The sequence below is a fragment of the Equus asinus genome, chromosome 17 (genome assembly GCF_041296235.1).
Source record: "Equus asinus isolate D_3611 breed Donkey chromosome 17, EquAss-T2T_v2, whole genome shotgun sequence".
NCBI lineage: Eukaryota > Metazoa > Chordata > Mammalia > Perissodactyla > Equidae > Equus > Equus asinus.
The window spans coordinates 41,373,882-41,388,692 of record NC_091806.1 but is presented as its reverse complement, the minus strand read 5'-3'; the positions used below and the strand labels follow the sequence as shown (position 1 = coordinate 41,388,692).

The following is a 14,811-nucleotide window of genomic DNA, read 5'->3' as shown; positions in this document are numbered from 1 at the left end:
ATGCTCTTTCAGAGGAGACGGATGGGGATCAATGTAAAGAAGATCCCAGTTCCATGGCTATAACTTGGACTAAGGTGGAATCCACACAGTAAGTATAGTGATTCGGTGCATGTGCAAAACCTGCCTTCTTGTGGTCTGGAGAGCCAGGTCACAGACTGTGGGAGACTGGGAAAACTGAAGACAGTGAGGGTTCCAGCAAATGAAAGAGGCAAAGAGGGGATCTCTCAGTTGTGTCTACCAGACATCCCTGATGGGCTCCTGAAACATTCATGTCCAGAAAAAGCTCAAAGCAAGTCAGCAAAAGACGTAGATCTGAAGAGAGTCCAGTCACATAAGAAACAGTGCATTTCAACCTTAGGCATGAAAATTGCTCACTAAAATGAAAGAATCAGTATTACTGATGAATAATAATGGAATCCAGAATTTCCACAACTTAATATTCATAATAGTAAGGATACAATTCAAAATTTCCTGACATGTGAAGAACCAAGAAAATGAAACCTATTCTGAAAAGAATGAAAATGACTTGAATCTTCTCCTGAGATGAGATAAATTTTGGAATTAACCAATAAGTATCTTAAGCTGGTAGTATAAGTATCCTCAAAGATGTAAATAAAATATGATGTATGAAAATCACAGCTCAGAAATACACACTCTCAGCAGAGAAATTGACAGAAACAATCCACAAGAACTGAAATTCTTGAACTGGTAAAGTACTGTTTCTGATATAAAAATTCACTGTATAGAATTAAGAGCCATGCTTACATAAGAGAGAGACAATGTGAACTTGAAGACAGAGCAATAGAAGTTATAGAAGGTGAGGAAGAGAGAGAAACAATCCTTTAAAATAATCAACACAGAGCCTCAGAGTGCTGTTACACCAGGGGCCAGCAAATATTTTCTGTAAAGGACCAGATAATTATTATTTTATGCTTTATGAGCCACATACAGTATCTAGCAATTTTGTAATTGTTTTTTCTTCTTATATTAATTTTTGCATTTCCTTTTATTACAATAAAATATATATAAAATAACATTTTCCTTTTTAGTCATGTTTAAGTGTATAAACCAGTGACATTAATTACATTCACAACGTGGTGGAACCGTCATTACTGTCTACTGCCCAAGCTTTTTCATCACTTCCAAAGAAATTCTGTGCTCAATACGCAATAATTGCTTTTTCCTCCCTTCCCCCTAGTCTCTGGTCACCTCTTATCTACCTTTTTTATCTTTGAATTTGTGGAATCATATAAATGGAATCATACAATAGTTGTCCTTTTGTGTCTGTCTTATTTCACTTGAGAACTGTTTGTGTCCTAAATGTGGTTTACCCCGGAGAATATTCGATGTGCACATGAGAATTATGTGTATTCTGCTGTTGTTGGATATCGTATATATGTGTGTTAAGGCTGGTAGGTTTAATAGTGGTCAAGTTCTGTATTTCTCATTGCTCTTTGGTCTAGTGGTCTGTCCATTATTGAAAGTGGGGTATTGAATTATGTAACTGTTATTATAGAACTGTATATTTCTCCCTTAAACTATGCTAGTGTTCACCGCCTATATTTTGAGCTCTGTTGTTTCATGCATCTATATTTATCATTGTTATATATTCTTCTTGAATTTACTTTATGAAAATCAATATACAAATTCCTCCTTTGTTCTGCATAGTAGTGTTTGAGTTAAAGTCTATTTTGTCTGATATTAGGACTAGCCAAACCAAGTTTTCTTTTGGTGACAATTTGCATGGAATATCTTTTTACATCCTTTCACTTTCAACTTATTTGTGTCTTTAGATCCAAAATGAATCTCTTGCAGACAGCATATAGTTGGATTCTATATTTTTAATCTTTCTGCATTCTTTGCCTTTTGACTGGAGAGTGTAACCTATTTACATTTAAGGTAACTACTGAAAGGAAGGACTTGCTTCTGCTATTTTGCTATTCGTTTTCTGTACATCTTACAGACTTTTTTGTTTCTTATTCCCTGCATTACTGACTTCTTTTTTGTTATCTTGACATTTTCTGTAGTGATACACTTTGTTTCCATTTTTGTTTCCTTTTCTGTATATTCTATACGTATTTTTCCTGTGATACCATGTAATATCCTAAAGTGGTAGTAATCTAGTTTGAATTAATACCAACTTAACTTCAATTGCATAAAATCTCTACTTCTATATAATAATATGCTCACCCTGCTTATGTCATTGATATCACAAGCTACATCTTTAGACATTTAAACATAGATTTAAAATGAGTTTAACACATTTGTGTTTTAAATCCTTTAGAATATAAAAAGTAAATTTATACACAAAAATTACATTAATACTTGTTTTTATATTTGCCTATGTATTTACTGTTGTCAAAGACCTTTTTTCTTCATATCTATTTCTTCTTTGAGTTACTGTCTATTGCCATTTTATTTCAAATGTAAGGATCCCTTTAAGCATTTCTTTAGGGTAGGTCTAGTGGTATTTAACTATATCAGCTTTTGCTTATCTGTAAGTGTCATAGTTTCTAGCTCATTTTTAAGTGATACTTTTCCAGATACACAACTCCTGTTTGACAGTTTTTTTCTTTCAGTATTTAAATATATCATCCCATTGCCTTCTGCCCTCCAAAGTTTCTAATGAGAAATCAACAAATGATTTCATTGAGGAGCCTTTGTATGCAATGAATTGCTTCTCTCTTGCTGCCTTCAAGATGCTGTCTTTCATTTTTGCCATTTTAATTATAATGTATCTCAGTGTGGGTCTCCTTGAGTAAAGTCTATTAGATTTCCTTGAGGCTCTTGGATTTGTAGATTGATATTGTTCACAAAACTTGGGGAGTTTTCTTCATCATTTTTTCACACAATGTCTCTGCTGCTTTCTCTCTCTCTTCTCTTTCTGATAAATCACTAAGTAGTATATTGGTGTGTTTTATGATGTTTCATAAGTCCCTTAGGTTGTGTTTACTTTTCCTTATTCTTTTTTCTTTCTGTGCATCAGACTTGATAATTTTAACTGCCCTATCTTCCTGTTCACTCTTTCTTTGGCATGCTCAAATCTGCTGTTGAATCACTCTAAAGAAAAATTCAATTCAGTTATACTTTTCACCTCCAAAAATTCTGTTTGGCTCCATGTTTATAATTTCTATAACATTGTGGGTATTCTCATTTTTCATGCATTATTTTCCTGAGTTGTTTTAGTTCTTTTTACGTGTTTTACTTGAGATTTTTGAACATATTTAGGACAGTTGTTTTAAAGTCTTTGTCTGGATGTCCGACTTCTAGACTTACTCATGAACACTCCATGTCAGTTTTTCCCCCCTTTTAAAGGGCCATGTTTCCATTTCTTTGCATGCTTTCTGACTTTTATTTTTTGTGGAATATTGGGCGTTTGACTGTTATAGTGTGGTAACTCTGGAAATCACATTTCACCTCTTTTCCAGGGATTGCTCATTTGTTTTTTATGTGTTGAAGAGTTTAGTAGTCAATTTTTGTGTGTATGTGAAGAAGATTGGCCCTGAGCTAACATCTGTGCCAATCTTCCTCTATTTTATGTGGGATGGCATCACAGCATGGCTTGACCAGCAATGTTAGATCTGTGCTTGGGATCCGAACCTGTGAACCCCAGGCCACTGAAGTGGAGAGTGCAAACTTAACCACTATGCCACTAAGCTGGCCCCCATAGTCTATTTTTTTAGAATTTTCCAAACTATTCTGAAAAACTATTAGCTTATCTTCAGGTAAATTTTGACAGAGATTTTCTTGAATGCCCAGAGGTCTCCCAGTGTTTGCAGATTGGTTCTGTTTTAGGGCACTCCTTAAAGACTTAGCTAGGGTTGCACTGTGGGTAGGTATCAACCTGAGGTGAAAGCTGTAGATATTCTCATGTCTTTTCCGAGTATGTGCTTTACCTACCATTGCATGCGGTTTTCCAAATTCCCCTTTACATATAGCTGTTTTAGAATGTCTTAATTTCCCGAAGAGTCTCAGCTGAGCTTCTCCTTTATGTGTTATATAGTCTATTGTATGTCTTCAGCAGTGCTTAATGTATATCAAAATCTTTTCAAATAAATACTCAGAGGAGTGGCAAAGTTAGCTGTCCCCTTAGTGTCATCCCCCATGTTAAAACCAAGTGGACATTTATTAACCCACAGAAGATTCCCTACAAAGCACAATAGGATGTGCAAGAGATCCATGAAGCCATACCTCTGAAGGTAGGGGTACTGGATTCCTGGAAAGCAGTGGAAGGAGGTGTGTGTATCCCCTCCAACTCTCCATTGGCGGCATTCTAGGTCCTGGGCTTTCACAGAGCAGCCTTTGTGTGACTATAAAAGGAGACAGGGAAGCAGGCAGGTCTGCACAAGAACACTTTTGCTTTAGGAGTTGCATCCCAGCCCTCAGAAATGCTCCAAAGGAAGTGGAATGGCTCAGCCACCATGTGGGTGCCCCACCAAGCACAGCAGACCAGAAAAACTGCCCATGAATCTAGAGCAGGCCCACATTCATGAAAGAAAGTGCCACTTCCATCTAGTGTATCTGTTTGACTGGTCCCAGGCCAAGGCAGAATTTCTACACCAGAGCAACAGTGCATGTGTGTGTGACCTGCCAAGTGACTGAAGCCAGTGGGAAAACACAGAAGATCCCTATTGGCACAATTTCCCATAGATGTGATAGGTGCTGAAAACACAGCTCCTGCCCCCACCCAGAGGTGGCAGGTGGAATCTGTGACCTGATAATACCACCGTGAGCTGGCAAAGGAACACTTCATCAAACACTATAAAGAAGTACAAAAACACTTCAGAGCAGAAGGAAAATGACAAGCCTGCATAAAACAATCCTGAGGTCACATAAATTTACAATCTAAATGGCAGAGAATTCAAAATGATTGTCATAAATAAATTCAACAAGTTAGAGGAAAACTCAGAAAGATAGTCAATGAACTCAGGAATAAAACTAATGAGCACAAAGAATTCTTCACCAAAGAGACTGAAAGTCCAAGAAAAAAAGGAAAGAAATTCTAGGCATGAAGAAGACAGTGAATGAAATGAAAAACAATCTAGAAAACTTAAAAACAGAGTTGACATTTTGGAGGACAGAATTAGCAATTTAGAGAACAAATATAGTAATGCTTCAGATGGAGGAGGAGAGAGAACTAACTAAACCTTTAAAAAAATGAAGAAATTTTTCAAGAAATATCTGACTCAATTAGGAAATGCAACATAAGGATTATAGGTATTCTAGAGGGAGAAGTGTGGGAGGAAGGAATGGAGAGCTCGTTGAAAGAAGTAATAGTTGAGAGCTTCCCAAACCTGGGGGAAAAAACTGGACTTACAAGTATATGAAACCTATAGAATTTCTATTCACATCTGTGCAAAAAGAGCTTCACCAAGGTATATAATAGTAAAACTAGTAAAAGTCAATGACAAAGAAAAACTATTAAGGTCAGCAAGGCAGAAGAGAATAACCTACAAAGGAACCCCTATCAGGCTTTCAGTGGATTTCTCAACAGATACCTTACAGTCTAGGAGAGATTGGAATGATAAATTCAAAATACTGAAGGATAAAAATTTTCAGCCAAGAATACTCTATCTAGAAAAACTACCTTTCAGAGATGATGGAGAAAGGAAATCTCCCCAGATAAACAAAATCTGAGAGAGTTCATCACCACCAGACCTCCTTTACAATAAATGATCAAGGATGCCCTTATACCTGAAACAAAAAGACAAAGGTTTGCAAAGCCTTGAGCAGGGTATAAATAGAGAAAATTGCAGCTCTCTATCAGAACAACTCGGCAAACACTTAAACACAAAATAAAAGATAAAGAGAAGGAAAGCATCAAAAATTACTTTAAACACTCTATTTTAATCACAAACTCACATTGCAAAATAGAATAAGTTGTGACAACAATAACTTATAAGTGGACGGAGAATGGGATGGAATGCTTAGGTTAATGGTGATAAGAGGATATCAGAAAATGGACTATCTCATAGGAGAGATCTTGTATACAAACTTCATGGTAACCATTAAACAAAAAAGCCAGAGCCGAGTCACAAATCATAAAATGAATACTGAAAAAACCATCACAACAAACAAGCAAACTGAAGTGGCAGTCAGAAATTCAAGAGAAGAGAAACAAAGAAAATATAGAACCAGCAGAAAACAAGAGACAAAATGGCAGTATTAAGCCCTCAAATATCAGTAGTCACCATAAACGTAAATGGATTGAATTCTCCAATCAAAAGACACAGAGGAGATGGAGGGATTAAAAGTCAAGACCAAACATTATGCCTCCAGAAAACAGACCTCAGCTCTGAAAACAAGCACAACCTCACAGTGAAGGGATGAAAGATGATACTCCAAGCAAATGGAAAACAAAAGAAAGAAGATATTGCCCTACTTATATTGGACAAAGCAGACTTCAAGATAAAAAAAGATAATGAGAGCCAAAGAGGTGCAATATATAATGATAAAATGGAAATTCCACCAAGAGGACATAACTCTTATGAATATATGTCCACCTAATACAGGAGCACCAAAGTGTACAGAGCAACTATTAACAGACCTAAAGGGAGAAATTGACAGCAACACAATAATAGTAGGGGACCTGAATACCCCATTTATAGCAATGGATAGATCATCCAGACAGAGAGTCAATAATGAAAGAGTGGATTAAAATGAAACACTTGAGCAGATGGACTTAAGAGATATATAGAGAGCACGCCATTCAAAAACAGCAGAATACACATTCTCCTCAAGTGCACATGGATCATCTTCAAAGATATAGCCTATGTTGGGAAACAAGGTAAGCCTTAATAAATTTAAGAAGATTGAAATCATATCAAGCATCTTTTCTGATCACAATGGTATGAAACTAGAAATCAAGTGCAAGAAAAAAGCTGGAAACTCAGAAATATGTAGATACTAAACAACTGAGCAACCATTGGATCAATGAAAGAATCAAAGGAGAAAATAAAAAATACTTGGAGACAAATGAAAATGGAAATACATTGTACTAACTCTTATAGGATGTAGCAAAAGAGGTTCTAAGAGGGAAATTCATAGCAATACCTCAACAAACAAGAAAAATCAATCTCACATAAGTAATCTTAAAGTACACCTAACAAAACTAGAAAAAAGGAAGAACAAACAAAGCCCAAAGTCAGCAGAAGGAGGTAAATAACAAGAATTATAGCAGAAAGAAATGAAATAGAGACAAAAAAAAAAAAGAAAAAAAACCAGCAGAAAGGATCAATGAACCTAAGAGCTGGTTCTTTGAGAAGATTAACAAAATTGACAAACCCTTAGCCAGACTCACTAAGGAAAAAAGAGAGAAGGCTCAAATAATAAAATTAGAAATGAAAGAAGAGAAATTACAATGGGTGTCATAGAAACACAAAGGATTATGAGAGAATACTATGAAAAATGATATGCTAATAAATTGGATAACCTAGAAGAAATGGATAAATTCTTAGAATCATACAACCTCCCAAAACTGAATCAAGAAGAAATAGAGACTCTGAATAGACCAATCACAAGTAGAGACTGAAACAGTAATCAAAAATACAGAAGTCCAGGACCGGATGGCTTGTCTGGAGAATTCTACCAATCATTCAAAGAGTTAACACCTATCCTTTCAAACTACTCCAAAGACTTGAAGAACACTGAATGCTTCCTTACTCATTCTGTGAGGCCAATATCACTCTGATACCAAAACCAGATAAGGACAACACAAAGAAAGAAAATCACAGGCCAATATTTCTCATGAACACAGATGCAAAAATCCTCTACAAAATATTGGTAAACCATATACGGCAATACATTGAAAGGATCATAGACCGTGATTGAGTGGGATTTATACTTGGGACACAGGATAGCTCAACACCCTCAAATCAGTCAATTACCACATTAACAAAATGGGGAAAATATACCACATGCTCATCTCAATAATTGCAGACAAAGCATGTAACAAGATACAACATACATTTATGATAAAAACTCTCAATAAAATGGTTATAGAAGGAAAGTATCTCAAGATAATAAAGGCCATTTCTGGTAAAATAAATAAATAAATAAAAAGAATTCATTATATGAATACCCTGCATCTTATTCTATTATTGGTAGACTTCTGGATTATTTCCAGTATTTGGAAATTATAAGTAGTTGAGAGTTTTATTTAAAAAGTATAAATTTTTTCATGCCCTTCTCCTGCATATAATCTTTTTGTTTTTCCTCTTAGCTTTCTAATGAACTTAAAATTGCTTAGATTATCTTGCTCCCTCCATTTAAACTAGATCTCCACTGTAATCTGCTACAGGCCCCTTCCACCTCACACCTCTACTATGCTGCATTCTATAAAAATTGCTATATCTATAATTTCTCATGATAGTTTCACAGAAGACTGGGTTACTGGACTGCTGAAAATAAACACTCTGTCTCTGAACTCATTTATATGTTACATTTACTGTGATATATTTAGTGTTAACGTTTCTTAGCTGAGATAACAGTTAATATTATGCTGGTGAAGGGCAAGGGCACCTCGTGTGTTCCACCTCCCTTAGGAGAGATGTGGTTGGGTGTGGGCAATGATTTCAGAAGAGGCCGATTTCAGAAGAGGTACTATCAAGCACGGAATACCCCAAACTTCTCACATGAAAAACTGTGACAGCAGTTATGATTAGATTAATTACTTTACATAATTGTGAATCTTAACTTTAAAAACCTGTTTTTGCAAAACCAAAATTTAAAGTTACTGGCATAATTTTTCCACACACCACCAGTACACATTGCTCTATACCACACAGGTTTTATAGGAAAATATACACATCACACTAGGGCAACTAGACCAAGATGACCATTCATTGGAAAGCCACAACCATTCAGCTCACAGAGTCCATGAAGGACTGAACACTGGACCCCTGGCCAAGGCCAACAAAGCAGTTTTCCATATCTGTGTCTTCAAACAGGCTGAATCTCATGCCATCAAATATTTTCTTCTTCATTCCCGTGGGTAACACTTTCTCATATTTCTAACCTACATGTTTTAGCACCTCCTCTCTACATCCTGTCCTGATGTGGTTCCACATTTGATGGAAATGTCATTACTGTGTCCTGGACACCAAGCTCAATGTTATAAAAATAGCACTCACCATACTGATTAATACTTCAATTGTATTTCTAGAACAGTGGAGACCAAGCCAGCTCTAGAAGAGTGTAATTTGCAATATTTGTTTCCTAACGAACGAATGATTCATGAAATAGTGAAAATACCTAGGAATAAAAAAAGCTGTGATCCAGTGATACTCACCTGTCTGATAAATGGCCATATATGATGCTTCCCACCAGTGTTCCAGCCATGAATAAAAATTTAGAAACTGAGTTCAGTAACTGAAATTCACATACCAGGTCCCACTGTAAGAGAAAGAAACTTGCAAAGGAGAGCTCCACAACAGCTTTTAACCCCACAGTAGAAAGACCTTAATATTACTTGTGTATTTTAGTATATTGGACCCCTATCTTCCTTTCCAGCTTCCCTTTCTATATTAGCTGACCATCTCACTTAGATCTCAGCTTAAACATAATGTTTCTGGAAGCCTCCTCTAAAACTGCAGGTTTTATTAATGCCCTGTTTTACTCCATGCTAACTTGTTCTCAACATTGGCCTCAGGGTGCAATTATTCTAGTTTTCAAATTTTATTCATGGTTGAATTTCATCATAGACCTTGTTTGACTGTTCTGGGTTAGAATCTGAGCATTGAGGTTTTCATCGATCTCCCAAATACTTATAATTTCCAACCAAATGGTAAGCAATACGGACCTAGCATAACATTTTTAACACATTACAGAAAATTACTTGCTTAAAATTTTGTCTTTCCAAGAATTAAAGCATATAATAGCAGGGTGAAAGTCTAGTTTTGAATTCATTAGTATTATTATTTATGTAAGTGGCTAGCATTTAAGAGAGAAGTAAATAATATTTGCTGAAAGAGTGAAGAATCAGCACTTACGTAGTGACTAAAGTCTTAAAGCACTTTCCTTATTTTTTCTACCTCTAAATACCCACACTCTGAACTCACAGGACTTACACGGGGTCTCTTACCTCAGTCACGATGGTGGAAGAGAAGGAGCTTTGGTCATACACCCAGCCATTCACACAGGCCTCCATGTCCAGCTCACTCATATTAGGGAAGGTCCCATTCAGGTGAAGGAGATGCCACTGCGGGTGGAGGAAGCGATGACACTTCTCTGGCCTCAGATTTGAATCCAATGGGATGGAGATTCTGAGGACAGCATCTTGGCTGAGGATCCCAGTGCCATTAACAGAGACAGTGTCATTGTCGAGGATGTGGACCCAGCAGCGGTGACCAGGGACAGCAGCAGTGAAGTTCTCCAATAGCATATGAGGGTACACTATGAGGCTGGAAATACAAAAGAAAACTATCTGAAGGATCTGGAATCTCCCCAGACCTCCAACTTGATCCAGGAGGTCCTGAAAGGCCATAGAGGCTGAGCAGGTGATCCCCAAGATTAGGCAAAATGACTGTATCTAGAAAAGTTCAAGGGGAGAAAATGTTTCCTTCCACACTAAGTATGTGATGGCCGCACTCTCTCCTCAATTGGCCCCGTATCCCCTCCAAAGCAGGGCCATGGACACTGTTCCTCCACAGTGTTTTAGGGTCAGGTTAGTAGCTATTCTCATTAGTTATAGAGAGAAATATTTTAATGAGGTTCTTCCAGAAGTTAACAATTAAATCTGTTAATAATGTACTTTGTAAAATTTCTTGTTCTCAGCAGAACTTCAAAGTCAGCATTGGACTTTGATCTACAGAATCTTAGTAAACAATCTAAAATAAACCTGCTACCTGTTATACAGTTCTTTCAGAAAATCTAATTGGTGAGACTCAAAAATGCAATGCTTTTTGATTTTTCTTTGAAAAGAAGAGAAAGCATTTTGCTTGTTTAGTACTGAATTTTGACTAAAAGAGTTAACAAAAACAATACTGAGTTAAATTAAAGCGAGTGAAATATGGTGCCATCCTTCCCTTTTCATAAGTGACATTCTACTTCAGTTCTAATCATACCATACATTCACACTGAAAGTAAGTTACTGGAAGTAGGGGCAAAGTGATGGAGACCAGAAGAGTAAACCAGCGGTAAGCTCATATAGAGGTTTATTTGTATTGGTTTATTGACTCATTCAGATAAGATTTGTGAGGACCTTTTCTGTGCTCCTAGGCATACAGTAATGTGTCAGACAAGAACTCTTAAAGTTCAGCAAGTAAGGGAGAATTGAATAAATACTTACACTCTGATATCACAAAATTCCTATCTGGTACATGCACAGTGTGCTAGGGAAGAATTGAAGAGAAAATATGGGATGATGATAATATTAATAATAGTAATAATAATAATAATTAGCACTAAATCATCTGCTGAAAATTTCTTTATTTGCAGCTTTATTGAGATATAATTCATATATGATTTGTTAAAAAGCAACATTCAACTGCGTAAATTTGAAGATGTAATTGGATTTCTTAAGCACTTCATGAATCAAGCAGCATCTTATCCAGCTACTAGAAAGGAGTTATTAGGAGGCACACAAAATGGAAAGTTTTTATAGGAAAGAGGGTGGGGTAAGGACACGATTAGCAAGAGAAAAGAAAGTGTTATTTTGGACCAGAACATCTTTTGGGGAGAAAGGGAACTGTCATGAGTTGTATCTTGCAGTTTACCTTACTTGTGCTCAGGAAATTTCAGATTGGCTGTTTAAAGGTCACATTTCTCAGAGGCCTGAAACTGTAATTAAATCTTGATTTGTTGTCATGAGGGGCATTTTGGGCTTGTTACTTCTTTATTTTATGAATTCTCTCCATTTTATTAAAACTCTTGGCCTGACTGAGAGATGTGAAAAAAAAAAATTAAGGCATTAATGGCATCATCAGCCACTGCTCTGTAGTTCTCAAAGCTTTTTTCTGTTCTTCTGTGTGATATCTGCAGGTCATGATGTTTTTGCTTAATTCCTGTGATACTTATAGGTCATGTCTTCAGGTTCACAGTACTTAAGTTGATCATTTTCTTTGTTCCTTCTCTGACATTCCAGTCTTAGGGAGATCATTTTCTTGGTGGTTGTCAGCTGCAACTTGCATTTAAAGATTTTGAGAGAACACAATGTTACCAAACTAGGTTCATTTTGCCTGCCACGTGATTATGCCAATCACTGAGGTTAAGATTTTGCAAAGAATAAGGGTTTAATCACAAGGCAGCCAAGAAAGGAGGTGGGGAATCAATCTCAGATCTGCCTCCCTGAAAACGAGGACTTGGGGATATGTATGGGGTAGGGGACAAGATTGTCTGAAGTGTGGGAGCAGATGATTGTATGTAAGGAGTAGTGAGGTAAGTGATGATAAGAACGAGTGTAGTCCAGCTTCATGGCTCTTCATAAAACGTATGTTCACAAAATTTTGATGTTCCTATGATCTGAGAGTGGAGCTTTTAGCTTCTTGACATCAAAAATGTCACTTAACAAGCACCTGCATATGCCCAGTTGATGGGTTGGTGGTCTCAATTGGCCTGAATTGGACACGGGGGGGGGGGGTCCTAAATCTTGAAAAACAGCTCAACATCCACTGCCATGATGACCCAGGTGCTAGGGAGATATTATCTATAGGAACCAAATGAGGGCTGGTTAATATATTGCCTAAGCAACACGGTTAACGATGGGTAGATGAAGAACTAAAAGCTATAGTTAGTAATTGCAAAAAAAAAAAAACCACAAAAACTTTAGTTAGTAGCTACTTAATCATTAATAGCTAACTGTTTACAGGTTTCAATCCCTCATATTCTTTGGTCATTCTTCATTCTTGAGGGGTTGAGAGTGATGACCAATCTAGCTACTTCCTGCTGAATTGGGGGTAGATCTGGTTTAGAAAAATGGAACTGTTTAGCACCTATTTCGAAATATTCCCTTGCTTCCAGCTTCAGGTTGACATTTTGCATTATTAGAATTTTTGCACTTATTCAACAGCTTTGGTATGACATCAAAAGGCACATTTTGCAATCAATTATCCAACCAGAAGGATAAGAAGTATGGACAAGCAAAATGTTAATAGTCCCTGAAAAAATAGATCTAATTCCTTGGGGAATCCAAGAAAACAGTCCTGAAAACCAGTCTGGACCCAGTTCTTCTGGAGATACCTGCTGTAGCCATGTAGTTTGCTCTCTGATTTTGTCTACGTGAATTTCAACCTCTGATGAGCTGTTGATGTACACACAACATGATGAGTTAGCTATTGCACAAACTCCTCCTTGTTTAGCTAGGATATAATCTAAAGCTATCTGATTGTCCAGGACAACCTTTGCCAATAAACCTAATGCTCTCTTTTTGGCTGCTATTGCCTGTGCCATTTCATTGACGAGTACCCCCAAAGTGTGAGAGAGATTCCTTATCATGTGCTTGTGGGATGCAACACCCCACCAAGGCAGCAAAGTTTGCCCAAAGAAATATAAGGTGTCAACCTCTTGGAAGCCAGCAAAGAATTAGTAGCACCACCCAGCATAGACCTCTTAGTTCTAGAAAAAAGGTTAAGAAAACTTGTCCAATGCTGGGTTTCTCCTAAGCCATATATAAATGTAGGTATAGTCAGGTACCACAAAAGGCAATAACACTGTATGAGCCAAGTAACCAGGCAATTGTAGGACCAACACTGATGATCAAACCCACAAAAAAATACAATGAGGTGAGGTACATACTGTCCGGATTCCTGGTGCAAGCATCTGAACTTTTGTGTTACTTAACTATAAGTCTGTTACTTCTTTAGAGCGCTCAAGGAAACTTTCCTTTGAAATTATGGAAATATTTGAAAGGAAAACAAAGTGTCACCGTGGATATAAACATATGGAGTATGAGGGAGTGAGGATGAAGTAGCCTCAGTCTATAGCTTATGTTTGTTGCTGGGACAGATTACAGTTATCATTTGGTACGCCAGTCAAGTTTTTCAGGGAGAAGATGAAGCCGTTATCTTAATGATATCATGAGTGTTAGAGGAGTAGTTCTAAAAAACTACTAATAGGCTGTAGAGTTACTTATCTGGTACTTGAAAAGAAAATGGTTCAACCCTCATAGTGGTCTGCCGAGTGCACAGCTGATTTATAAAAAATTGAAAAGTATGACAAAGACAGCAATTATCAAAACAAGTGTGTCTAGGACGTAAGAATCCTAGTCAGAGGTGAACATCTCTTTCATGACTTCCTGAAAAGTAACTTTCAGTTGGTTAGAGATTCACAAGAATAAGATTTAGGTAGTGAGAAGTCAGTGTCTGAAGTATGGAACCTGCCAAGGTCATGATGATCGTGGTTACAATGTTCTTTTAGGGTGTGATTCCCATTTCTTGTGGCATTCTGGTAGATGAGCTGAAGAGTAGGTTACCAGCAGTAGTCCATAGGGCCTGGTTTGGGAGGGGTGGAGTTGGTCCTCTGGATGCTTGTTTCTGCAGGACTTTAATAAGACCCAGTCTCCAAGACATAGGTGATGTAGAGTAATATCTGACAGTGTCTAGTTCCTTAATTTCAGTTCCCTTGGGGTCTCCTGGAACAAGAGGAAATTTCGACCAATGTTAGGACTATATTGTGTAAGCAAGTTACCAGGTAGTCAATAAGAAGCATTTCTAGAGAAGGAAAAGAAAAACAAGGTTAACATTTTGAGCAAATTATAAACCAGTTTCTTAGCCCAGGGTATAGCCACTCAAGAAGATTTCTAGATGTTAAGGTCAAAGCATCTTTTGCAGTTTAAAATGTCTCTGATGATGTCACCACATGTTCAGGTATCTTTTT

At 37.0% G+C, this 14,811-nt stretch overlaps 1 protein-coding gene across 3 annotated transcripts in view; it reads right to left on the bottom strand.

Annotated features, from left to right (window-relative positions):
- Positions 1-10,679, bottom strand: part of LOC106822082 (organic anion transporter 7-like) — a 42,102-nt gene extending 31,423 nt beyond the window's left edge. For all 3 annotated transcript variants that reach the window (XR_011495138.1, XM_070488048.1, XM_014827102.3), the window contains exons 1-2: positions 10,082-10,679; positions 9,290-9,393 (exon numbers count right to left, since the gene is read on the bottom strand). Coding sequence is in view for 2 of the 3 variants with exons in the window: in XM_070488048.1 (XP_070344149.1) it covers positions 9,290-9,393; positions 10,082-10,483 (506 nt within the window). In the remaining variant the exon portion in view is untranslated. The remainder of the gene's footprint in view (positions 1-9,289; positions 9,394-10,081) is intronic.
- Between the last annotated feature and the right edge of the window lie 4,132 nt (positions 10,680-14,811).